General features: G+C 41.5%; 1 protein-coding gene across 5 annotated transcripts in view; it reads right to left on the bottom strand.

The window, feature by feature from the left end:
* mark4a (MAP/microtubule affinity-regulating kinase 4a) overlaps positions 1-27,826 on the bottom strand; it is a 74,559-nt gene that overhangs the window by 8,333 nt on the left and 38,400 nt on the right. For all 5 annotated transcript variants that reach the window (XM_028465884.1, XM_028465886.1, XM_028465888.1 and 2 more), the window contains exons 4-12: positions 17,779-17,827; positions 17,369-17,434; positions 3,318-3,388; positions 3,168-3,224; positions 2,465-2,701; positions 1,792-1,911; positions 1,587-1,686; positions 1,392-1,501; positions 844-1,030 (exon numbers count right to left, since the gene is read on the bottom strand). In XM_028465884.1, coding sequence (XP_028321685.1) covers positions 844-1,030; positions 1,392-1,501; positions 1,587-1,686; positions 1,792-1,911; positions 2,465-2,701; positions 3,168-3,224; positions 3,318-3,388; positions 17,369-17,434; positions 17,779-17,827 — 997 coding nt within the window. The remainder of the gene's footprint in view (positions 1-843; positions 1,031-1,391; positions 1,502-1,586; positions 1,687-1,791; positions 1,912-2,464; positions 2,702-3,167; positions 3,225-3,317; positions 3,389-17,368; positions 17,435-17,778; positions 17,828-27,826) is intronic.

The raw sequence follows: 27,826 nt of genomic DNA, 5'->3' as shown, positions 1-27,826 counted from the left end.
CCTGCTGTGGCTGCTCTAATGCACGACAAGAACTTCTTACAAGTCAGAGGCAGCTCCAACACACATTCTGTGTTATCCATTGTAATAAAATAAGCATTATTAAAGAAAATGTGGAGAAAAGCATTACAAAACCTAAATAAACAGCAAAATAAAAAAAAAACAAATCAGTTGGAACTTAATGTAAACACTGCACCACTGCAAATGTGCACATATGTTGTTTACAACGTACAGTATGTGTACAGGTACCCTTTAATGAGCTTCAACTGTGAGATATTTTTGCTCAGAACAAAAGCTTAGTGCAGCTCTGCTGACAGGTGCAAAAATCACCACAACCTGAATATGTTTAAGCTTTTTAATCATTTACCATTACCACTATGTTACCTCTTTTACATATTCCTCTGTCCTAAGACTACAGAAATGTAACAATATTATTAGTTAAAAAGTTTAATGGTTGTATGCATTAAATTCCAGAGTAGATATTTAGTTGTGGAAAAATTGATAAAACACAATCCCAAAGCTTTTGTGATTTTATTGTCCTAAATGTGTAGTTTACTCTAAAATACACAAGAAGTAAATCAGCAAATATGAATTTGTGATATCCTGGTAGCAGTAGATTTCATTTCAATTGCATCTAGAAACTCTATCTATCAGAACTAAGGTGAGCCTCACCTGATAGATCATTGCTACTAAGAGCTGTGATAAACTATACTTATATCTTGTTCTCTTCATTTGTGTTCATAATGTTCTGGCTGAATTATCTATATTTAGGTGAAAGCTACATTAGGAGATTGCTGTCTGGCTTGAGTGGTGCAGACATGATGTTAAAATGAGTTAGAAACTCACAGAAGTCGCTGTGTCGCCGCTGCCTGTGGTAGGTGGAGGCATTGCGCTGGGTCTTGCTGTGTGAGGAGGAGGTAGAGGAGGAGGATGAGCCAGTAGCTGAGGAGTGCTTGTTGGTCCCATTTGTGATTGGGTTGGGTCGGACCCTGGCCAGGGACAGGCTGCTGGCACTGCGGGCCTCACTGCCCTCCTGCGTCATGCAGACATGCAGGGGACACAGCAAGGTGTCACTCACGCAAAGATGAAGAAACCTAATCGAATTCTCGACACAACCACAGCTTCTTTGTTTTTCTTGCTTTAAAACATAATTGAATTAAATCTTTTTATTGCTTTTATCACCTGTTGCTGTCACTGCATGCTATTCCTGAAGTTTTGATCAATCACTACATTTACTAGATCAGTGCTTACTCAATTCAATAGGATCACTACATCAATCCCATTGAATATATTCAAATACATGTTCTTATCAAAAAGTGACTTCAACTGAACATAGGCAATACAGGCTGGAATTAAAAAAAAAGCTGTTATGATATGTGTTTTAGAGGACTTACGTCGCCTTTGCGACCCAGTAGTAGATAGGTGGCGGTGACCTCATTGTATTTCTGATTGAGCAAGGAGTCTTTGATTTCCTCTGGAGTGAAACCCATCCCAACCATCACCTCTGAGCAACACATACAGAAAACAACGATGGACAGTCAGAGACAGAATGTAAAGGACAGTTTTACTGTGTGAGTGTAACTACTCACCTATACGAGCTGGATCGCTGTAGTCCTCCACCGGCTCTATGTGAGGCTTCAACTCTTCACCGTCATGCCCTGCATTTATCCATTTGTCCTTCATGACTTGCTATAAAAATGAGACAAAAGAGAAGACTTAGCTTCATCTGATTTCTCAAAAAAAGAAAAAGAAAACTTTTTTGTGTGTGTGCGTGTGCCCACGGTGGGGGCTCACCTCAAGGGTGCAGCGCTTGGAAGGATTGAGCACCAAGAACCGACGAAGAATTCCCTCACAATCCGTGGACATGTAGAAAGGAACACGGTACTTTCCCCTCAGCACCCGCTCCCTCAGCTCCTATTGGCAATATTGTTCAGGTTACACACACAGCAGGGGAGATGCACTATCGACAATTATTTGTTATGGTACAAACTCTTCAACATGGACTGTTAAACTGACTGTTTGACAACGGTCTGTGTCAGAAATGTGCAGTGATATTTGAAATACTCCCATCTTTAGACCAACCAAATCGAATTGGACGGTTTTTTAAGACATGCCAGAGGATGAGTCATTTCATACAAGTGTGCCACAGCCCATTGGTTGGATCACTGCCCTAATGAACTTGTTTTAGAAGGAAGTGTCAATGTCAGGAAGATATGCTCACAGTCCTATCTACAGTAGAGCATGAATATGGTGGACATCCTTTAAATTAATTTTATTTTATTAATCTTATATATACACATATATAAATATATAAGAAAAAGGATGGATATATATATATATATATATATATATATATATATATATATTTGGAAAGGCATGCAATTAAGTTTTGACTGCATACAGCTTTTGGATGTAGGAATGCCCTTCAAGGTCAACTGAGAGACAGCTACTCCTTCAGTCCACTTGCCTTTAAATTCTGCCCATCAAAAGGCAGCGAGCCGCTGACCAGAGTGTACAGGATGACTCCCAGGCTCCAGACGTCCACCTCGGGCCCATCGTACTTCTTTCCCTGGAAAAGCTCCGGTGCAGCGTAGGGTGGTGATCCACAGAATGTGTCCAGCTTGTTGCCCAATGTGAACTCATTGCTAAAGCCGAAGTCAGCGATCTTGATGTTGGCATCAGCGTCCAGTAGGAGGTTCTCTGCCTGCAGAGGAATACATAAGGATTTAACGTAAGATGTGTGTAAAGATAAGACATGGGCTGAATCAGAGAGTAAAAGGCGCAAACAGATTAGAGAGAGTGAGCAGTAGGAATAGAAAGTGGCTTTTAGAAGGAAAAATGCAAATAGGGGGACAGATGGAGAGTGGGGGGGCTGTGCTTGCATGTGCCAACAGCACAGATACTGGTCATGACTCATACTGTATATATGTCAGTGTGTGTTTAGGTGCGGTTCTCGATTTCTCTCCCAGATCATAAAAAACAGAACAAAAAAACTCCTCACCAACAAAGAGATAAAGATGCTAGTTGACCATTTTTCCTGCAGAAGAATAAGACTAGTCCCAGATTTCAGCTCAGTATAATCTTTTCAGTGAATGAATTTTGCTGGTCTTGGACAAGCCTTAATCCCCCATCTCCTAAAGCTGTCCAAAACCTCATCTGAGATTTCTCACCTTCAAATCTCTGTGGACAATGTTCTTGGTGTGGCAGTAATGGACAGCAGACACGATCTGTAGGGAGGAAAAGACCGAAAAGCTAAATCACTGACCAGAGAATGGGTGGGTTGGTTTCATACAACTCATGATGAGGTTTGGTAGTCATACCTGTCGAAATTTGGCTCTGGCTTCAACCTCCTTCATTCTTCCATGAGATACGAGGTAGTCAAACACTTCACCTGTAGGAGAAGTAAGAAAACTCGAAGTGTGAGTGTCCCAAACAAGCTGCTAAACAAAGAATCAGAAAAAAACTTTATTTATCTCCATGGGGTAATTAGAAATGCAAAGAGCGGCATACAGTATAAAGAAAACTAAATAAACAAAAATAATTAAAGCCGCAAGCATCGGGGTCGGTAACCTTTAATAGTTACTTATTGAGTTAGTTTCTTAGTTACTGCAGTAGTTACTGCAGTAGTTACTGCAGTAGTTACTTACACTTATACTTATTGAGTTATTCTTAGATAGTTAGTTACTGCATGAGTTACTAATATATTTAGTTATTTACTTAGTTACTTTATTAGTTAGTTATTGAGCTACTTTTTAATTACTTACATATTTAGTAAGCTACTTAGTTACTCAGTTATTGCATTAGCTACTTACATATTTAATTACTTTATTTGTTACTTAATGGGTTACTGCAGTAGATACTTATTGAGCTACTTACTAAGTTATTGCATTCGTTACTTATTGAGTTACTTTCTTAGTTACTTACATATTTAGTTAGTTACTTAGTTACTCAATTACTGCATTAGTTACTTACATATTTAATTAGTTACTCAGTTACAGCATTAGTTACTTACATATTTAGTTACTTTATTAGTTACTTAATGAGTTACTGCAGTAGTTACTTATTGAGCTACTTTCTTAGTTACTGCATTAGTTACTTACATAATTAGTTAGTTACTTAGTTACTCAATTACTGCATTAGTTACTTACATATCTAGTTAGTTACTTTCTTAGTTACTTATTGAATTACTTTCTTAGTTATTGAGTTACTTTTTAATTACTTACCTATTTAGTAAGTTACTTAGTTGCTGCATTAGTTACTTACATATTTAATTACTTTATTAGTTACTTAATGAGTTACTGCAGTAGTTACTTATTGAGCTATTTACTAAGTTACTGCATTAGTTACTTATTGAGATACTATCTTAGTTACTGCATTAGTTATTTTATTAGTTACTTACATATTTACTTATTGAGTTACTTTCTTAGTTAGTTACTTAGTTACTCAGTTACTGCATTTAGTTACTTTCTTAGTTACTTATTCAGTTATTTTATTAGTTAGTACAGTAGTTACCTATTGAGTTGCTTACTTAGTTACTGCATTAGTTACTGATTGAGTTACTGCATTAGTTACTGATTGAGTTACTTTCTTAGTTACTTATTGATTCACTTACTTAGTTACTGAAGTAGTTACTTATGGAGTTATTGAGTTACAACCTTAGTTACTGCATGTTTCTCTCAGTGAATTTGATCCGAATCCATTGAAAAATAGCCAAGATGCAGCATTTAGAATGTAATGGTAAAGGATTTTCTAGTGACATTATAGGCCCCTCCCCCTGTAGGCCTGTTTTTTCTTCATCAGCAACCTGCTCCCATCTTATAAGACTCATCCAACACTATTTTGAAGTGAACACGACATATCGTCTTTCCGCTAGAGCTGTTAGCGCCAGATGCCACTAAAAGCGGCGCCCTCTGCAAGGCTTGATGGGTAATTATCATTTTGAGTTTTTTTTTTTAGGGATGGACAGTCATCATGTGTAAATGGTAAATGGTCACATTTACTGGTTCAATAAATATGAAGAGATTCAAATTCTGATGTAGCTGGTTATGATTTACAGTCCACATAAACAGGACTGAATCATAACATAAAATAACCGCTAGAGACCTTGTAGTTGCTGTTAGCTTATCAATAAACGGGAAGAGATTCGTCACCTTTATAATAAGTATTGACTAGGCCACTGGGGGTGAGGCCCAAGGCCAAGGCAGGCTGACTTGATAATACTGTCTCATGTTTTTCTACAGTCAGTGCCTTCTCCTCACCCTTCTCTCTCTGCTCTGTTTCTGGTGTTGTGAAGCTGATGATGGCAGTTCCTGATCTGTAGTTGATGTCTCAACTAGTCTGGGACACTCTGATGTTCTATCTCTCTATCCTGTTCTGTCAATCCATCTGTCCACTATCCCCAACCAGTCACAGCAGATGGCTGCCACCTCTGAACCTGGTTCTGTAGGAGATTTCAAGGAGGAAAAAGGATGTTGTTTCTTCCCACTGTCACTAAATGCTTGTTCATGTGTATCTTGTTGGGTTTTTTCTTTCTTATCATGAATTTTCTATTTTGATAAGCGCATTGAGATGGCTTTGTTGTAAATTGTGCTATACAAATAAAGTTGAAATGAATGTGCATCAAATATGAGGGTGTTAGAATTTTACATTTGAGAGTTATAAGCATTTTCCTATTATGGCATGCTAAAGGGCACCAGTCGCTCCACAACCAAACCAGATACGCAGATTATTTCAATAATTTTTAATCTTCAGTGGGTCCTTAGTGTTCTGGCAGAATTTGAAGCAAATCGGGTGAAGCTCCTCAGACTTGTTCGCGCAAGGGTGAAACAGCGTGCTAAATGGCGCCAGTCAAGAACACAAAGCATGATGGGTAATTTTAACATTGATTCTTGTTTAGGGCTGGACAACCATCATGTGTATCAAATATGAGGCAGTTTTATCATTGTATATTAGCGTTATATGCATTTTTCTATTATGGCGTGCCATAGTTGCTAACAGTGAACATGACCGTAAATGGCACCAGTCGAAAACACAAGGTATGATGGGAAGTGTTTCAAAACAGTCATGAATAGGCTTGGGCAAATGTAATTTGTGTGAAATCTGTGGCTGATTCAACTTTGTGTGTCAGGAGTTATGGGTTTTTTGAAATTGTAAAGTGCTTCAGAAATTAGCATTACAACTTTGCGGTGGCACCACAGCCAAACCGTTAAGAGTTACGCAAATTCTTTTGATGATTTTTAATCTTCAGTGGGTCCTAAGTGTTCTGGCCAAGTTTGAAGCGTAAATGTGTTTCGCCATTTTTTGACCTTTGACAAGATGGCTGACTTCCTGTTTGGTTTTCGGCATGAGTCATGGTAACTTCTTGCTCATCTTGAGGTCAAGATAAGCAAACCTGCCGGTTGTGCGGTTTCATCGCATTTTTTGGCGTCCTTCAGCAATTTTTTTTATTGCGTTAAATTATCTATTTGTTCAGCAGGCCTGAGGTGCATGCAAATTTTGGTGAGAGTTTGGGCATTCTAAAAGGCAAAACCGAAATGGAATAACAATACCCAAGAAAAGCAAGAACAATAGGTTCCTATAGCCAGTATGACCTTCAGACCCTAATAAAAAAAACAAAAAAAACAACACTTATAATAATTATACACACCCTCGCAGAAAACAAGGTTGTAAGGTAAAATGAATAACAAGGTGCAAATGAATGATAACGTGCAAAATGCTTATGTATAAGTAAAATGGTAATAATGAATGGAAATAAATAAATACAATACATACGGGAATACAATACATAAATACATATACATAAACAGGGAATACTTATTCAACTTTGTCATATTTAATGCTCGTTATGACAGTGCATCCGAGTTTAAGTAAATCATGTGCTTGGATGCCTTATTGGCCAAGAGAATAATAAAAAGCTTAAAACCACAGTGAGCCAATCAGGATACAGGGTCTGGTTAACTGCCTCCAGTTTTTTCAAAGTCACTGTCCTCAAGTTGATGCCAGCCTTGTTGCTGTTGGTGTGTGAAAAGCTGAATATGATTACAAGTGAAAGATCTTTTACAAGCACATTACAAATAATGCACTTAGTTGGCCTTTGTCTAAAACTATTGCTGTCTACACATAGTGGATGCAATCTGGGCTATAGCAGGGTGGTAAGAAAGTCATGTAGCCACGTAGTTAATGAATGTCTCATTATGATCACAAAGAGTGCAGCAACAGAGTAGGATTCTATGTGTTTACTGAAGACAAAGTTCCTGTTGACATCAATGTCAGTGAGCTCTGATACCACAGCATATTCTCTGTAACATCCTTCATTGCATTTATTCCCATGCATGTACTTGATCAGCACACACAAGCCTGTTGGTTTATAAAGCTGTGTTAGCTAACGACTCTTCAGGCAAACTTTGGGAATACATCAAGTAGTGTTCCTCAACTTTGTTTCACTCTTATATGAGTTTAATAAATATGCATCAAAACATCTCTCTCAATGTTCCTCTTATTCCTTTTAAAGCTATATTCTCATTTGACACTGGGGTAGTTACTTTCTTATTATGGGTGCAACTTCCTGTACAAGAAGATTGAAAATCAGCAATGGTAGCCTTTCACGTAACATGGATATCAGTTATAAACTTGTGCTCCTCATATAACTTTACTACTGTTGCTCAGGGCACCTTTTTTTCAATCAGATGGTAAGTTATGCCTACAATTATATACACTATATAGTTTCCCACAAGTAAAAGGTGGATGCACAGCCCTTGAAGGAAAACCTACACTGTATGGAAATGTCAATATTGTAAGGAGCAAGACAAACCGTTCTGCTCAGGTGTCAAAGAAGCAATTAGTCAGACATCTGATGACAACATAATTGGAGGCAAAACATGTCACTGACACATCCATGTACATACATACATACATACATACATACGCATAACGCAGTGCATCCATCTACACACACTGCATATATACACACACTGAAAGTTGAAAAGTTTCACGAGTAAGGGTGCAATGATTAGTCAACATAAGTTGTTGACGAGTCACCAGAGATATTTAATCATACAGCAAGGCATCACCTTGTAAACTTAATGACTCTGACTTTACCCCAGATAAAACATTGTGTTATTTTACCTTGAATGGTGGAAAAAAGACAGCAAAATGCTTTTTTTGTAAGCCTTCTGGTATATTTGCCCATGTGTCTAACAAGGGAGCAGTCACGAATGTGTCTGAACACAACTATGTTCGCTAACATGTTAACTAGCCACCTGCAGCATGTTAGATTCTATACCACTGCAGCTGCTCCCAGCATTCCCATTGCCGCTTTCATGTACAGTTTACGCTGTCATTTTAAATATTGTTGAGCACTCTTCCAATAAAATCACTGGAGAATTAGTAAAAGAAACGGTGTGGCACAGTGGTTGCATAAATGTTTGACTTGATGACTTTTATTGGAGATTTTAAAATTGATTTTTCACTAATTAAATTAACAAAAAGCATAACTTAATGCTTATAAATATTGCATTGTATCATATGAAGCAGTGTTTCTTAAACATAGGGCTGCAGCCCAAGACTGGGTCGTGAGTAGGGTTGCCACCTGTCCTGTAAAATGCAAATAGTCTATTATTTGGCCATTATCTGTCCTGCGTTCTGTACTGGTTATATATGGGACGCGGGACAGTTAATTTGTTCCATATTTTATTAAATGTCAAAAACACACACACCACCAAATATGACAAAAATTAACAACATAAAACACACAAAAAAGTCCAGCAAACTTGTCGGTATACGTAGAATCCCCACTCTGGTCCTCTGTATGTTTGTGCTTGATGCCAGATTATCGTGCTGGCAGATGTTGCCTAGCGACATACGTCACACAGCAGTGCTGCTCAAACCCACTTTAAAAATATGTACTCTACAATACGTCTTCAAAAGAAAAAACACTTGCAAAAGTACAGCCAGTGGGAAGAGGCCTATCCTTGGCTAGACATAAAGGTTGTTACAAGACAAATTCAGAATCAGAATCAGAATCAGAATCAGAAATGTTTTATTTGCCAAGTACAGTTTTGAGGACAGTACAAGGAATTTGACTTGGTGGTTGGTGCACAAAACAAGCAACAAAAAGAAATAAAAGAAATAAAAACAACACAACAAAGAACAACCCAGCAACAATAATAATAATAATAATGATAAATATAAAGGATGAGGGGTAAATAAAGGATAGATAGAGAATAAAGGATAAATAGGATAAATATAAATATATATATACAGTGCAGCAGGTATCAAGCTGGTGGAGGTGGTGATCGGGTGGGGGGGGGGTTCAGTGGGTGACTTGGGGTGTGTTCATGTGGATGGTGACAGAGGGAAAGAAGCTGTTTTTGTGTCTGGAGGTTCTGGTCCTGATGGACCGAAACCTCCTACCAGAAGGGAGAGATTGAAACAGTTTATGACCGGGGTGGGAGGGGTCGGCCACAATCTTTCCTGCACGCCTCAAAATCCTGGAGGCGTACAGGTCCTGGAGGGAGGGCAGATTGCAGCCGATGACCTTCTCTGCAGAGTGGATGATACGCTGCAGTCTGGCCTTGTCCTTGGCCGTAGCTGCAGCGTACCAGATGGTGATGGAGGAGCAGAGGATGGACTGGATGATGGAGCTGTAGAAGTTCACCATCATCTTTGTTGGCAGACTGAACTTCTTCAGCTGCCGCAGAAAGTACATCCTCTGCTGAGCTTTTTTGATAAGGGAGCTGATGTTCAGCTCCCACTTGAGGTCCTGAGTGATGATGGTCCCCAGGAAGCAGAAGTACTCCACAGAGCTCACTGTAGAGTCTCCCAGGGTGAGGGGGGTGAGGGGGGCTGGGTTCTTCCTGAAGTCTGCTATCATCTCCACTGTCTTTAAAGCATTGAGCTCCAGGTTGTTCTGGCTGCACCAGGACACCAGCCGGTCTGTCTCCCACCTGTAGTCGGACTCGTCTCCATCAGCGATGAGACCGATGATGGTCGTGTCGTCTGCAAACTTCAGGAGTTTGACCGACTGGTGAGAGGAGGTGCAGCTGTTGGTGTACAGGGAGAAGAGCAGAGGAGAAAGAACACAGCCCTGAGGAGATCCAGTGCTGATGGTCCGGGGAGCAGAGATGATTTTTCCCAGCTTCACGTGCTGCTTCCTGTCAGACAGGAAGTCTGTGATCCACCTGCAGGTGGAGTCTGGCACGTTCAGCTGGGAAAGCTTGTCCTGAAGGAGAGCTGGGATTATTGTATTAAAAGCAGAGCTGAAGTCCACAAACAGGATCCTGGCGTAGGAGCCTGGGGAGTCCAGGTGCTGGAGGATGAAGTGGAGAGCCAGGTTTACAGCATCGTCTACTGACCTGTTGGATCTATAGGCAAACGCGGATTTTACAACAAAAACAAGACAAAAAAGTGCGCACCAACACACCACAGCAGCCATCCGCGGCGCCATCTTGATGTAAATTGTAAAATATGTCGGTGAGCCAGTGTCACAGTTATCTCCAAAAGCTGTGAACGTAGAGCACATTAAGTTATGATTCAATTTCTAATAAAGTTGTGCTTTTGTCAGAAGATGTTAGTACGTGAGCTATTGGGGCTTGATTGATTGTTTAGGATGGTGAGGTTTTAAAGTTGAATGGTCATTTATTTGATATACAGTAGTATTAGCCAATATACTGTAAATATTATATTACTGCCTTTTAAAAAACAAATTATACGAATGAATTAACAGTTACTACATAAATACAAAACTGATAAATATTGTTAAAAGAAAAAGTTAAATTATATATATATATCGTCATGGACATGGGGGGGCAGTGCCTCTGGATTGGCAAACTGGGGTGGTGGTCCCGGGTGAGGCTTTCAGCAAAGGAGAGGCTACTGTTTAGTCTCTCAGCTGGCCTGGGAACATCTTGGGATCCCCTGGGAAGAGCTGGACAAAGTGGCCGGAGAGAGAGAAGTCTAGGCTTCTCTGGTAAAGATGTTGCCCCCGTGATAGTGGGTTTTCCATTGATACTGAAGAACTGATGTTAAAAACAAATATGACACTTTTTCCATTACTAACTGTGGCTTCATGGTTAGCATGTACGCCTCACAGAAAAAAGGTCCTGGGTTCAAGCCCTGGGGTGGACACTTGACTTCTTCCTCTGTGGAGTTGCATGTTCTCCCCATGCTGCGTGGGTATCCTCCTGTTACTATTGCTTCCTCCCACAATCCAAAAACATGACAGGTGGATTGAAGTCTCTAAAGTGATTGTTTTTCTGTGTGTTGCCCTACGATGAACTGGCACCCTGTCCAGGGTGAAACCCTGCCTAGCGTCCGGTGTGAGCCTTGTTGCCCCATCCCTACGTCCGCCCGTAGGGAAGGGGCACCCCCACGCCCGAAGACACCCCGCAAAGAGAGCCCCCAGCAACACCCCTCCACGCCCCCAAGAGACCCACCGCCCCGCCACGCCCGACCGCACCCTCCCAATCTCTACACGGCGGCTCAGCCATCAACAGAGTGGCCGGGCCCCCACCCGACAGGCCCAAATGTGTGAAGCTACCCAACACCTCTCCATTCCCCAAGGGAGAGGCACTTCCCTATCCCCTGAGTGAATGTGTGTGTTTAGTGAATGTATGAAGTGCTATTAAAAAAGGGTGGATGGAGGGGAGCGGTGCTCCCCATCCAACCTATGTGTATATATGTGTATGTGGTGCAATAGCTCCGGAGGGTGGAAGTGGTGGTCCCACCCTCCGGGGGGTGGTGTGTTGAGGTGTAATTAAAATTGGAGGGATTAGTAGGGCAGCCAGAGGTGGGAGTGCCGCCCCCCGCACCACTACTTAGTAGCACAGGCGGCGGCCACCTCGAACCCCAGCTCCACCATCCAGCCCCCCAAGGGTTGGGTATGTGAGTGTGGTGCAACAAGTGGGTGAGTCAGACCAGCTGGGAGTGAGTGATGTGAAGTGTCCATGTAGGAGACCTGTCTGGTATGAGCCCGCGGCACTGCGGGCCGTCCAAAGCACTTCACAATATCAGCTCATTCACCCATTCACACGCCAAGCAAGTGGCTAATCAACCCTTGGGAGCAACTTAGGGTTCAGTATCTTGCCTAAGGACACTTTGACACATAGCCCTGTGATCAAACCCCCAACCTCTTGATCAAAAGACAACCCCTCTACCATCTGATCCACGGTCACCAATGTTAAAAATATCAAGATTTATGTCGTATATCACCATTTTGAGGAAAAGTATTGAGACATGAGTTTTGGTGCATATTGCCCAGCTCTATCTGTGTGTATATCAGTATCGATTAGTATCGGAAATTTAGTATTAGAAAATATTGGCATTTTGGATGTCAGCAAAAATCTAATATCAAACATCCCCAATATATATACATTCTGTAGATTAAAATGTCTCTAAAACTTATGAGTTTTTGAGGAACACAGTGATCTTTACAATACATTTCTTGAAGCATTTCAAGCTTTAATTATGACTAATTACTTTCTTTATCGCCCCTTTATTAAAAACACTGCTGCGCACCATCTCACAAGTTGGGCCAGTGGGGGTCACGCCCCCATGGCACTGTGGTAGTTGTCCCTTATTTTCTTTTTTAAAAGGTGGCAACCCTTGCCATGATCACCACCTCGTTGGTCACAAAAGCACATCTGTTTTTTGCTCGTAGGCCGGGAAGGCGGTGGGCCTTCATAAATAACTGAGAACACCACAAATACCACAGATGCTATTACAGAAACCTTTAGTAACAATTCAGCATCTCACTACACGATGAGATGGTGCTAATGCACCAATCTGTTAATTTAAAACCACCAATAAGCAGAAGACACTCAGCCAGCCAAACATCAGAGTTATGAAGATGTATTTCAAACAAAACCTGAAGATGGAAAAATACACAGAAACATCCTGAGTGGCACTAAATGGCACTGCTACATGTTGTTTAAAGCTAGATGTTTGCTAGCCAGACAGAGCACTGCGTCATGTAGTTGCTCTGGTTTATTTAAGTCATGTGACATCCTGTGCGCTTACCTCTGTTATAGCCCTGTAATAGGGATCATTGTTTTAAGAACATCATCAAAATGTCAAAGAAGCTTCATTCAGCATTACTTTGGCATTTACACCTTCAAAGAAACACTAGACACAAATGTGGTGCCAAATATGCTGCAAAACTGCAACTTTGAAAAAAAGGACTGGTAATGACAACTTCAGTCATCTATCTTTTGATAACCATGCTAATAGCAGTAAGCTCTAGAAATTAGTGCAAGCTACAGTATGTAAACAGCTAATCACAATTTGAAAAGGACGTAAGAAGTAGTCTTTTACTGTTTTTTTAAATAGAGGAGACAGTCAGAAGGAGAGATCATAGTGAAATTATGGAGGATAACAAAACTTTTGCTTTAAAATAGTAACTTTTGTAAGTGCTGAAAAGCTTGAAACGGAGGACTTTTCTCTGTGTTGTAAGCAGTGGCGGCTGGTGCATTTTTCTCCGGGGGGGGGTCTACAACTCCAAAATAAATATACACCAAAAACAGGTTTTGTGCAGCTTTGAACAAATAAGTAAGAACAATTACAGAACTGCTTTCAAACTAACCACATTTATTGTTATTGAACCCATAAACAATAAAGAACAAATATAGTATATAGTAGTAGTATATACCACGGTTCTCAAACTTTTTTGGCTCAAGTACCCCTTTCTCTCATTTCTGAATCCATGTACCTCCTTATGTCCAACTACCACATTTTGCTCAGAATACTAAGAAAAAACAACTACAGATCATAATAATGGAATTAATGAGCGATAACGCACATTTTAAAGAATCTCATTTTGTAAATAAATAGAAAGAAACAGTATTTAGTGCCTTATGAATAGATTTATTTCTATAGTTTTTATCATTCATGGTCATCTCCCTCCTGATGTGGGACCAGGAGAATGATCCTTGTTTTTTCAGATAATGTTTTTATCAGTATCATTTTGAGGGTTTTCTGTGTGAATGTGTGTGTTTCTGGTTTCATTTTGTGTATTTTGTTTTTGTGTGGTTGGTATTATGTAAATTATTCCATCTCAGTCTGTTTCTTATGTCATTTTGAATGTTTTGTTGTCGTTATGTGTGTTGCTGGTAATAGTAAGTATTTTAATCTCTTAGTGTGGGTTTTTGGTGTCATTTTGCAGATTTTGTTGTTGGTTGTCTGTTCTTTTTTATTATTCAGTATATTCTTCTCTTATTTGGTGTTTTTATTGTCGTTTTGTAAATTGCTGGTAATATTTAGTAGTATTATAAAGAAATAAACATTATAAAACCCAATATTTATAATGCTTTCATTTGTTAATTTTCCTTCTCTCTCTCTCTCTTAAGTACCCCCTGTAGTGCCATCGCGTACACGTACCCCAACTTGAGAAACTCTGGTATATACAATAGAGTGAGTGAGTGTGTGTCAGGGTTATTATACTTCTTGAAATGTATTTTGTTTTGTTTTTTAATTTCTTTTTTCAGATTTGACCTTTTTTTCCAGTTTTAGTTAGTTTAACAAGTAATCAAATAAAAACAGGTGAAAAATGAAGTGGTAAATGAATATGCATAATTTAAGACGTATTTAAGACATGAAAAAATATAATTTAAGACTTAGTTTACAAAATATGAACATATTCAAGATTTGAAATCATCAATTGTAGCTCATGTTTCTTTGCCTTCTTTGAAAGTGCTTTAAATGGGTCCTACTTGTCTTTATTCATGCTGAGTCAGCAGGTAGACAGATAAAGCAGAATTATTTAATTTCTTTCTTCATTTTGCGTCTCCTTCTAATGTTCCATGGCTTCACCTGTCAAAGCCACTTTATGACGGACCACTGTGACGTCAGCCCCTCCCAATGGCGGGAGGAGATTGTTGTCTAAATGTTCCGGCTGCATTCAACTCTGCACAGGTAAACTGCGCCCAGAGACACTCCATTGACTCGTATTGAAGAGGCGTTACTATGAATGCAAGACTTTGAACGAGAGTGGACGGTAAAGATTTTTCATCACCAATCGGACACAGATGAACGAAACAACTTCACACATCATCATTATTATCTATATAATACTTACTCTGATTATCTAAATACAGATATACATTTGTTTCATAGTATATTTAATTCATTATTATTTTTATGTCTCACTCAAACAAACATGGTAAGTGGTGGGGCAACGCCCTAGCGCCCTCTATTGGCAGCCGCCACTGGTTGTAAGACCTACACAGACCACAAACAAATGACTGGATGGATTTATTTCACATTTTGTGTGCCGGTGGACACTCAAGTTACCTCATATGTGTTCAAAAACACTGTAAAAGTAGATTTTTCATAATATATCCCCTTTAAAGCACGACGGAGATCCACGGACACCTGAAACAGAAACACAGCAAAGCCGCGGTTCGTACGGAGGAGTGACATCACTACCGCTGATATTTTCCTACTCTTTCATTTCTAATCACATGCTTATGTGTTTGTTAGCCGACAGTCTGTGATTCAAATAGATATGAATTAATAATAGGTAATATTACATCTGTGTGTATGTCTGAAAGCATGTTTAACACTGCACATCAGTGTGTTAGTGGCCTATCCATAATATTTGAAATATTGTTATTTATTCTTTTATTTTTTGGAATTGGCAAAATGAGCTCTGTGATTGGTTTAAACCTCATTACCTCCACAAACTGCAGGCAGGTTAGCTCCAGCTTTTTAAAGTTACTTATTTACACTCTTTGTTTACTACGACCACTTTGTTCAAGACAACTTACACTTTAAGTTTGTGACATTTAATTTATTCATGATTTTATTGTGATTTCATTGATATTTTAAATATAACAACTACGCTACAAATATAACCCCAAATACGGCCCCTTCACCCTGTACACTAACGACTGCAGGAGCACCACCCTGGGAAAAACCTACATCAAGTATTCAGATGACACAGTAATCATTAAGGGTGTAACAATACATGTATTTGTATATAACCGTTTCGGTACAGGACGTTCGGTTCAGGTACATGGTTGTGCACGGGTGAGTTTCCGGAACGGAACGGAAGTTGCGTGTGTTGACTTCCGCTTGCAGCTACATGTGCAAGCCCACGTCATAACTAACGCTAGAGAGAAACAAGAGCTGGAGGACCCTTCCCTGTCACTAAAGTCTTCCGGGTGAAATACTGCAGGAGAAAGATAAGTGGATAAGTCCGGGTTGTAGCCTTTGGCCCAGTCCCTCAGCGATGCCTTGTTGCAGACATTTGCATTCATGACCAGGCAGCTGGGCAGACTAATGTCCACGATAACTCTGACACGTCGCCAGGTTTGGCTGGCACAGTCCCCTCTATCCGAGCCATGTCGCAGAACACTACGTTTTCTTCCTGTTGTGGCGGTCCAGACATTTGGCCGACACAGATATTTATTTTTTTATTGCGTACTCACATTAAGGTTCCATGCGAGCCTTTACGTGTGAGCGCATGAAAGTAGTTCTAAGGAATAGTTAATAGTTTTAAGCGCGGTGCGCACTTATAAACGTCAGTCATCAGGCTGCATGCTCTGCTCGTAAGGAGTTAATCATGTTAGATGATCTCGTGAAGCTTTAATTCAGCCTTAGGGTTAGGGTTAACAATTACCTTTACGTGCTCGCTTACGCAAAACTAGTATCACTTGCTCACGTATAACTTTTACGAGAGCACGCAATAAAAAAAATACAAGTATCACGTGCTCGCGTGGAACCTTTACGTGAGCACACAATAAAAAAATAAAAATACCTTAGTGATCTGAGGGAGTTTTTTTTTTTTTTTCATCAGTTCACAGCCAAAGCTGTATCATTTAAGTGTGTGTGTACACATTTTGATTCTATTTTTTTCAAACTTCCAATTTCATTTACCCTACTTAAAGTATGAGTGAGACTAGCTAAACGGTTCTTACAACACTCATAACATCAAACTAATCCAAAGACTAGTCTAACCAGAACAAAAGAAATTTAGACACAGAGAGAAAAATGACTGATGACATAAAATGAATGTGAATGTGTGTTAGATGGAATATGTTGTTAGTTTAAGCAGACGTACCGTTACTGCGGAGATACAAATCACTTATTTATGGTGTGGTTTCATACATTAAGTGAGATTGCAGGGCACCTTTTGGGGGGAGTCCACAGTCATTTTTAATGCAGGAGAAATATATAAAGAGCTTATTTTGTGTGATATAATTAAGGCAAATGCCTTCAAAACATGATGAGTATGAAATAATGCATAACGCTAGTCAAACTGAGAATTTTTGATGGAAATTACTTGTAAAGGTGTGATTCCACCAACTTTGGTGTGCATCATTTGCAGATACATTATGTAACCATTGCTTTGTATAGACATGATGGCTGCTGTACCCACCTCCACTGGCGTACTCCATGATTAGGTAAAGGGTCTTATCTGTCTCAATCACCTCGAACAGCTGCACTGTGGGCACAAAGGGAATCAGATCAAAACCAAATGAAGGTACATATGTACGAATCCCGCTGACATTATTATAACAGCACAGTGTTATGCCTGTCTGTCTGTGCGCACTAATGCTGTGGGGGGGGTTGATTCATGTGGCACTTCAGCTTTAGACCATGACCTCCATTCGTGGCCCGAGACAAGGCTGCTCACTGCTATTTGGTCAATGAATGCTTTAAAGCCTTCTGAGAGCATCATCATCCATCTGTTCACACATATGATGGATGATGCACACAAAAACACTAATGATAGACCATTTAGATACACAAACACAAAGCAGATTGATGTCTGATGACAGATCTTACCTATGTTAGGATGATTTAAGCCTTTCATTATTCGTACCTCCCGAAAAAGCTGCAGGAAGAAAAAAAAAACAATATTAATGTATTGGAGGATGAAGCATATGTGCAACATTCGATCACTTTCCTATCTTGTTTGTGAACTGCCAGGAACAGAACTGCTGTAATCTCAAACTGCATCTTGAAGCACCCTGATGAAAAAAATCTTATTTTCTTATCTTTTATGACCTTTTTCAGCATCACACTATGATTCTTTTAAAATAGAGCCCTTTTAAAGACTCCTTAGATACCTTTTTTAAATAATGGAGTGAGCTGCTCGAATGTGTACTATGGACATTAATTTGTGAAGTTGTTCATAAAGAACACGTGGAAACATCACACAACCCCTCCAAAGATATATATTGTTCGAATCATACTCATCAAATAATTAATAATTATTTGGTGAGAGTTTAGCTACTCTATTGAAAAAATGGGAAACTTTTATCACAGCAGGGGATACAAAAATAGGATAGTCTGATCTATCTAAGCAATGACATAGGAAAGAAAAATAGTGTTTTTGGTGTCATTCTGTATATTAATCTCTCATTGTGCTTTTTGTTGTTATTTTGTGAATTTTTGAGTCATCTTGTGCGTTTCTCTTGTCATTTTGTATATGGTTCTGTCATTCTTTGGAACTTTGCTGTTGTTTGGTGTGTGTTTGTGTATATATTTTTGTTGTCATTCTTTGTTTGTAAAGTATTTTTTGTTGTTGTTTTGTATATTTTTCTGGTATTTTGTGTGTTTTTGTTATCACTCTATATTTTTCTGTCCCTTTGTGGACCTAGATTTATTTTGTGGTAGATAGTGTCACATGTGGCCCTGGCCTGGGCTGCCAGTTACCCATGTCTGCTCTAAGGGTTACCCACTTCGACTACATGAAGTCAGACACTCAAGGAATTGCTAATCAATGCATTGTAAAAACAAGCACGATCCATTGAACTAAGAATGCACTCTTTGGTTTTTGATTGAAGCCAAATAAATATATCTCGTCACCACCACCTTTTGGTTTTATCAGTAAAAAATGTAACTGTTGCTCTGCTGTGTTATCTATGATTTAAATTGCAAATAATTTGAGAATTTGAACATTTCTCTAAAGGAATTAGTTATGCTAATGAAGTCAATTGTCAATGTAAATGAACAAATGTATTTTGAAGAATAAAAATAAAATGTATCACTTTGAGAACATGTGAAAGCCTCCTTCTTAATGTTAAAAATAAAGAACGTCCATCAAACTTGTTTGTGTCAGTAGAACCGCATCGACTATCAAAAATATATTTGTATATTTCCATTGACAGCACAGACAGAAACAATTAAGTTTGTTTCTCTGGTTTTATGTATGTAAAAACTGTACGCTTTCTTGATAAAAGACGAAAAAATAAAATGTAAACTCTTCCATGTTGTTTATTCCCTCCAATCCCTCCCCCTTCATTTTATTCCTCTCGCAGTCTTCTCTCCTCCAGCAACGCCCCAACGTCACTGTTGCCATAGCAACCCAGGTATTAAGACTGGGCCATTTCCCAGCTTCTCCAGCTGTGCTGGGGGAAGGGGGTGAATCTTGGGATACGTACTACAGAAGCAACCCATCATCTGGGCTAGTCTCACTAATTCTCCGCTCACCACGGCACGGCTGAGCAGGCCAGATCCCTCACTAGGGATGGGTGATATGGACCAAAAAAAGAAATTATCCCGATAATTTCTGGTATTTATCACAATAACGATAAACATCACGATAAATAAAAAACAATAAATAAATAAAACAATTCCCAACTTAAAGTGTAAACAGGTTCCTTACAAACACAAATACATTTGAATACATCAACACATTGAAAAAGGCTACAATAGCTGCTGACTCAAAGAGCTCATGAGCTGATATTTTATGGAATATATCAGTGCATGCGGATCACTCTATTAGTGTTATTGTATGAAATGTATTTATTCCTCACTTAAAATGAAATTATTTTCTAAAAATAACTCCATCAGTGTTCTTACTGTTGCCGAATCTTGTTTTATTCATCTTAAGAGTTACATAAAGTTATGGTTAATAAATAACTCTCCGATTTCCTATAATTAAACCAGATCAAGCTGATGATTTAATCATTCAGTATATTTTGGTGTAATAATCTCAATAGTTAAATTGTCTAATGGGACCAACTTTGTCTGTGAACACGTGAAATATAATAAAAAAATATTGCGTTTCACAAGTTTGGATGGATGCATAGTGACATTAATATTATGCTATTATTTATTTCACACAACGTGTGACATGTTTAGCTGTTTATCCTTCCACACAAGTGTTAAATCTGACCATAAACAAGTCGGTGTCTCTCTGTGGCTTTATGACAGTAAGACGTGTTCTTTTAATTTGGCCTATTCCTTATATAGAGTGGTTAGCGTTAGCTCTGTGTGTCGGTGTATTAGCTTAGCATAGTTAGCTTTAGTTGAGTTTCCAGTTCATAATCATTGCTACAAGTTCATCTCTGTCCCTGTGTTTGTGGAACTTTGGGTGGATCTGACAGAGGAACTTGGATTGGTTCACTTTGTTGGATGGTTATCTGGTCTTAACCAAGTCGGGGTCCATGATGTATCGCAGCTCGGCAGCTTCAGGTAGCCGTGACGAGCACCGCCATCTGTGGGTGTGAGAGGTGGGGGTGCGGGAGGCGTGGTGCACACCGCGGCCGCGGAGGCTTCACTGTTGACAACATACAGGGGCAGTTTTGGCCTGTGGAACAAGGATTTTATGGGCATTTTTGGCTAAATTGAAGGACAAATGGCCCGTGGCCCATGCTAATTTCCGACATGAGAATTTATCGTTTATATCATGTGATGACATATTCTTACCAGTGAGAATATTTTTGACGATAAATCATAAACGATAAATTATCGCACATTCCTATCCCTCAAAATAGATAAACCAATGCTAGCAGCATGTTGACCCTGGCAACTGTTAACAACTGCATTGGAAACCAGATAGGAATCATGGCCTTTGCCCTTCAAGGTACAAAGTGCCTGTTGGTCTAAGAGAATGATGAAAAAAACAAAATAATAGCAATAATTCAGATCAACCCTCGATTGGTCACATGATCCATGTAGCCCTCACGTGCAAGTCTATGAGGGCTCTATAGAAGAGCTGCTCAGCTGCTGAGATGGTCACTTCACTGTTAGACTATAGAAACCAAAGGCCAGAAGGAGTCCAACTGACGGTCCAGTGTGTAGGTTTAGCAGTATTATGGATTTGTGCACGCATGGTGTATTTCTGCATTAAGATGACTGATGAAGTAGAGTGAGCATCCTGCTGCACAGAGCATGCTGCTGAGGAGAAATGCATGTCAGGCTTTGTTTTGTTTCTATATGTTTATTATGTCATTAGCAAAGTACATTAGAGAGATGAATCATTTTACTGTCAGTGAGTAACAGTAACAGTTTTTCCTGTTTCTAGAGGCAATGAGGCACATGCTGCTATTTTACTAATGTAAACCTGTACATGTTCACATAATTTTGTAGTATTGCAGTACAAATACAACAATAATATTTATAAGAATGTAATTGTGATTTTATCAACCTCTCATCTAAACATATCAGTACTTGGAATACAATCACACAAATTAAAGGTAACATGCATAAATATAATATATAATTGTTACTATATTTTTACATTACTATAACTCACATTGCTGTGATAAATGTTTGAATAGTCGAACTGAATAAAAGCACAAATACATTACGGTATATTTAGTTTCTATATCATTTAAATATTTTTTTACTTAATGGTTAACACTACAAAAAATAAAGGGCATCCGTGCTGGCTATACAGTATATGTCTCAAAAATATATGAAATGTTGCCGTGTGTGATTTATGTGCATCAGACTGTAGTGTATAATCTTTCATTCTCCAGAAACACCTCGTAAGGAGAGGATGTTGAAACAAAAACATTTGCTCGCGCTTCATGTGCCCTTTTTGAACTTTGAGTCCCTGCCCCATCAAAGGTCTCTACACAGCCCTGATTATAGCTGCTGCTCAGCAGCGGTTGAGGCCAGGAATTTTTAGACAAAATTAGGCAATTCTAAGCAACAAGCAAAGTGTAGGAAGATTCTAAAACTTTTTTATCAGTTGAAACTTGAACTCACAATTTCAGGCATGGCAACAAATTAATAAGTCAAACACATAATTAATTCACAACAATTTCGTGATCTAACATCCTCTATGTCAATGAGCTAATTGGCAAACGGAAATGTCACATACATGTGTGTGTGTGTGGGGGGGGTGTCTGTCAGTGGTCTCTGTCATTGTGTCCTTGAGGCTCAAACAGTCAAGCATACTTAGCCAAATCACTGCAAAGCTCAGATTTTACGACCGCGCGGAGTTGTCTGCGTACTTGGTGTCATACAAGACACTGCTCTGCATTGTATCGATCCGCATTGAATGTAACACCGATCTGCATTTCACCCGTCTGGTGAAACAGAGCAGGAGAGATGAACATGAGCTGAGAGGAGAGACTGGCAGATGAGCTACAAAATTACAGACACATTTAAAACACATCCCAGGAGTACAAGGACTATAGAGAAGTGCTAAGGATTGTGGGAAATTAAGGATTTTAATGGAAACTACTATGTGGCGGTACGCTCCAGTATTTCTGAGGAGTATGTTTGAGCCTTTAGGCCAGACACTTCACCCACATTGCCTAGTATGAATATAGTGTGTGAGCAAGTGGTGGCTTGTCGGTCAGGAAGAAGGCTTGTAATCGGAGGGTCACAGGTTCAAATCCAACCTGGGCCATCATTGTGAGATGTTGAGCAAGACTTTAACTCTAACTGCTTGTGTTATATGTAGCTTTGGATACAAGCTAAATAAAATTGTAGATTTATACAATAATTACGTCAGTGAACAGTAAGTGCCGGCGTTGTGACGTAGTACCTCAGGGCTGTTGGGTTGCCTCCAGGGTGGAGCGTAACACAACTGGTGCAGCAGGGGAAACCACGTCCTGCATTGCCAAAAAAGAGCCAGCATTAAAACCCTGTGACCCTGCTGAAGAACCCTCTGCAGCACCACTGCTATTAAGGGGAGGGGTGAAAAAGCACACAGGAGATCTTCTGGCCAATCATGAGCCAGCGTATCCTGCCCCAGAGGACTGGAGTCCTCGGCCCACAAGAACCAAAGGGGGCAATGGGTTGTTTCCTCTGAGGCAGAAAGGTCCATCTCTGCCCTGCAGAAGAGACTACAGATACAGAGTACCACCTCCAGGAGTGGAAGTCTGCCACCTGGTTCCACCCTCCCTGCAAGTAAATCACCAGCACACTGGCAAGGCAGTAGGCAGCCCAAGTCAGAAGGCCCTGAGCCACCTACAGGAGCCGTACCAACCTTGTTTCCCCATGACGATTGACCTGGGAGATAGCTGAGGTGTTGTCTGACTGGATCAGTACATGTGTCCACTGGAGGTGTGGCAAAAAGGGCTCCAATGCCAAGTGCATTGCTCGTAGTTCCAGCACATTTATATGGTCCATGAGATCCAGAGGAGCACACTGTCCGTGGGCTATCTGGTTTTGCCAGACCACACCCCATCCCAGGAGGGATTGTTTGTTGTGACTGTCTCTTGACAGGCAGAAACGGGGCCCCTGCGCATGCCCCACAGAATGAATGACTGGTGTGTCAATGGTGACAGAGCCCGGACACTCCTTTGAGACACCCTGATCCTTCTGTGCTTGTGCAACCTGGTATCTAACTGGAGTAACTGATCCACCGCTGTAATGGGCATAGTGACAGCAAGCCTAAAGGAACCATAGTTGCTTTTGCTGTCAGCTTCCCCTGGAGGCTGAGAAAACAAGCATAGTGCAACCAAATACCATCTCTGAGGTGGGGGAGTATGTCGTCCATGCACTGTTTGATGGACTTTCCATCATGGCAGCCGTATTATTCTGTGTCACAAGCCAATCGTGAGTGGGAAGGTGCGCACACCAGCCAGTCATCCAGGTAGGGAAGAATTTTCATGCATTGTGCCTGCACAGACGATAGAGCTGCAGCCACACACCTGGTGAACACTTGCGGTGAGAGAGAGGTTAGTTTGTACCCTTCAGTCAGGGTAGATGACACCCAAGGGTGCCAGTAACTGAGCCGCTGATGGGATAAGCAGCCGACAACTGGCCCGGGTACCTCAGGGCCTCCATCTCCACCTCCAGAGTCCCTGGGGGTCGGTGCATGTAAGAAGAGCATCACCCGACACTGGGGGTGAGGATACCGTGCCCCCTGACAAAGTGCCCCATAACACAATTAGGCTAGCAATAGCTAATTCCACAGTGGGCAAATAGTCCAAGCCGAATCTAGCTGCATTGTGTGGTGCAGGGTGACGCAAATCCTGGTATCTTCTGAAGGAGGCACAGCAAAAAGTGGTTGCTCCAGAAGTACGTCTAAAGAAGGCACTGTGTGGAGCACCCTGAGCTCAAGCGACAGACGGGCCAGGGCATGACAGAACTCCTGGAGGCACCCTCTGAGTTACCTACCGAGCTGTGAGCAGAAGTACACAAAGCCCCGGCAAAGACCTGGGAAATCGTTTCATGGGATGCTGCAGCAGGCTCCTCAAACTTAGTGGCTGAAGCTGCCACCCACATAATATTATCTTCTGCAGGAGGAGAATCGTCAAAATTTCCTGAAGTCGGCCCAGCTTGGAGGGCCAGGAAGGCAGACTTCATCTGGTTGAGCTCTGCTGTAAGCTGGTCCACCTTACAGGCCAGCCCTGAGCTCACCTTCTTTGGTGCCCCATAATACCGTCTCACACCGTCTCCGCCTGCTCAGCCGACCAGCATCCGAATACTGGGCTGGTTTCACCTGGGTCAGGGCCGCTTGGCTGGATTGGTGGACCTCACCCAGGAGTTGCTCCACCTCCGCCAGTCTGGCAGATCTTAGTGCCCGGGGCATATAGCTATAATTCATACAGGGGCCCTCTGAAAGGCCCTCCTGCAAATGGTCAAGGCCAAGGCAAGAGGGGTACAAGTCATAACCATCCTCTGGAATCAGAGGGGCAGGCAAGCAGAGCAGCACTGGCTAATTTGCAGAGCAGCATTGAACACTAACTGCCAATCACCGAGTAACACGAACAAAGGGAAAAGAGAGCAAAAACGCTGCCGTAACCTCTAAGGGTGTATGCAACGATCACAGAGCAGCACCAATACAGGGAGGGGGAGAGAAAATACTGGCGGGCTTAGCCTGCTGGCTGGACCGATCTACACGAGGGTCTGTCGGGGTGGGCGGCACGAGCCTCTGACAATAACTGGCGGCATTGATGAAGGGTGATCTGGGGGTCTCAGCCGGTGCACCTGGGGGACGGTGGGGTGACTTGCAGCATCCCCTTGGTGTCCTTGGCTGCTGGGGATGCGGCCATGATTCTTCGGCTGGCTGCTGCCGGTGCTGCTTCTGTAGTTTACATACTAATGAAGTAATCACATTAAAGTGGCATCGGTATTTTTGTTTTTAAATACACCTATTAATTTAAGTTTGTACATAAAAGCTGTAGTATGTAGAATTATGAGACTTGATTGGAAACAACCACGCTTCCCTATACCTTCCCTGTTTCAAATTCACCGACATCCTCGTGAATGCGCTGCACTGTAGCAACGAGTGGCAAACCTAGGGTGGATAATTTTTTGAGGTTTTAGAGACACATGAAAGCACATACAGTATCACTCTGTAGTTACTGTTCTCAATGAGTCCCTCCTCTGTCCCAAAGCTCACAAGCGGTCAGGTTTGTAGCCCCTGGCCACAGCATTCCTAGCTGCAAGAGAGAGCAGACCCATACCACTCCACCTCCAGATGCATGTTCTCTTAACATTTGGAATGCTTGTCTAAAGTTTACATTCAATTCATTCCATCTGTTATCATTCTCTGACACCAGTACGTGGCGCAGATGCCCGCTTTGAGCCCGCGGACCTCCCCGGTTTGGGCCTGTTGCTTCTCCCAGTTGTTCTTGCTTTTTTGGCTTGCTTTGCCGTGTAAGGCATCGTGCCTCTCCTGCTGGAATGTCCGCCATTGCACCTCCACTACCAAAAGGACAATGCATCGACTTTAGTTGAGCAGCCAATAGTAATGCCCAAAATAGCTCATTACAATATGCTGAAAGGTCATTATCGATTTCTGACCATATGACGCCAAAAAAAACATTCATACTGCAGCTTTAAGAGAGCCCGCTGATACAGAAATGAGACGGCATATGAAATCATGAAGGGGTAATTACGTATGATATGAAGAGGACACATGCTTTGACGAAAATACAAAAGGGGTACACGGGGCAAAAAAGATTGGGAACTACTGCCTTAAACTACTATACCAGGTAAATTTGCTTATTTTACCTGCAGTATCCCTTTTTGCAAAACAGTATCAACAATAATAAATGTTTTAGGATTAGGTTTATGGAAAGCAGGCAGTGATCAGTGCAATGAAAACGTAGAACATGCGGGTAAACTCAAATAGCATCAGAATAGCAAAATAAGTAATTACTACAACAAAAAGGAAATGTATTATAACCACACATCAGTGTGCAGAACTTTTATTTTGTTGTTATTGTTAAGTGAGTGTTTATCCTTCCAATACTTATTTGGCTGTTTTGGTTGTTGCCAATGGTTGAATAGGATGATCATCAGTTGTAATCATTATCCGTAGCTAATACATAAAACACACGTATTGAAGTGTGATGAATTTAATTTGACCAAACATCATTATACATTGAATCAAGGGCTGAAAGGAATTTAATTTTTTTAAAAATAGACAGATATTTATATAAGAGGCATTTAGCTAAGGTGCTATATATATTTAGACAGAGAGAAAATGTTTCTAATTTTGCTTCTGTACAGTAAGTGTAGACTCCATCCATCCATCCATCTTCTCCCGCTTAGCCGTTTCCGGGTCGCGGGGGCAGCATCCTCAGTAGGGAGGCCCAGACTTCCCTCTCCCCGGCCACTTCCTCCAGCTCGTCCGGGGGGACCCCGAGACGTTCCCAGGCCAGCCGAGAGACATAGTCTCTCCAGCGTGTCCTGGGTCTTCCCCGGGGCCTCCTTCCGGAGGGACGTGCCCTGAACGCCGCACTAGGGAGGCGTTCAGGGGGCATCCTAATTAGGTGCCCGAGCCACCTCATCTGGCTCTTCTCGATGCGGAGGAGCAGCGACTCTACTTTGAGCCCCTCCCGAATGACTGAGCTTCTCACCCTATCTCTAAGGGAGAGCCCAGCCACCCTACGGAGGAAACTCATTTCGGCCGCTTGTACCCGTGATCTTGTTCTTTCGGTCATGACCCAAAGTTCATGACCATAGGTGAGGGTTGGAACGTAGACCGACCTGTAAATCGAGAGCTTTGCTTTTCGGCTCAGCTCCCTTTTCACAATGACGGACTGGTGCAGACTCTGCATCACTGCAGACGCCGCACCAATCCGCCTGTCGATCTCTCGCTCCATCCTTCCCTCACTCGTGAACAAGACCCCGAGGTACTTGAACTCCTCCACCTGGGGCAGAACCTCATCTCCAACCCGGAGAAGGCACTCCACCTTTTTCCGGTCGAGAACCATGGACTCGGATTTGGAGGTGCTGATTCTCATTCCGGCCGCTTCACACTCGGCTGCGAACCGATCCAGTGAGAGTTGAAGGTCACGGTATGTTGGAGCCAACAGGACCACATCATCTGCGAAAAGCAGTGATGCAATACTGAGGCCCCCGTACCGGACCCCCTCAACGCCCTGACTGCGCCTAGAAATTCTGTCCATAAAAGTTATGAACAGAATCGGTGACAAAGGGCAGCCCTGACGGAGTCCAACCCTCACCGGAAACGATTTCGACTTACTGCCGGCAATGCGGACCAGACTCTGACTCCGGTCATACAGGGAACGAACAGCTCCTATCAGGAGGTCCGATACCCCATACTCCCGGAGGACCCCCCACAGGAATCCCCGAGGGACACGGTCAAATGCCTTTTCCAAGTCCACAAAACACATGTGGACTGGTTGGGCAAATTCCCATGACCCCTCAAGGACCCTGCTGAGGG

The sequence above is a fragment of the Gouania willdenowi genome, chromosome 14 (genome assembly GCF_900634775.1).
Source record: "Gouania willdenowi chromosome 14, fGouWil2.1, whole genome shotgun sequence".
Lineage (NCBI taxonomy): Eukaryota > Metazoa > Chordata > Actinopteri > Blenniiformes > Gobiesocidae > Gouania > Gouania willdenowi.
This window is presented reverse-complemented; position numbering and strand designations above follow the sequence as displayed.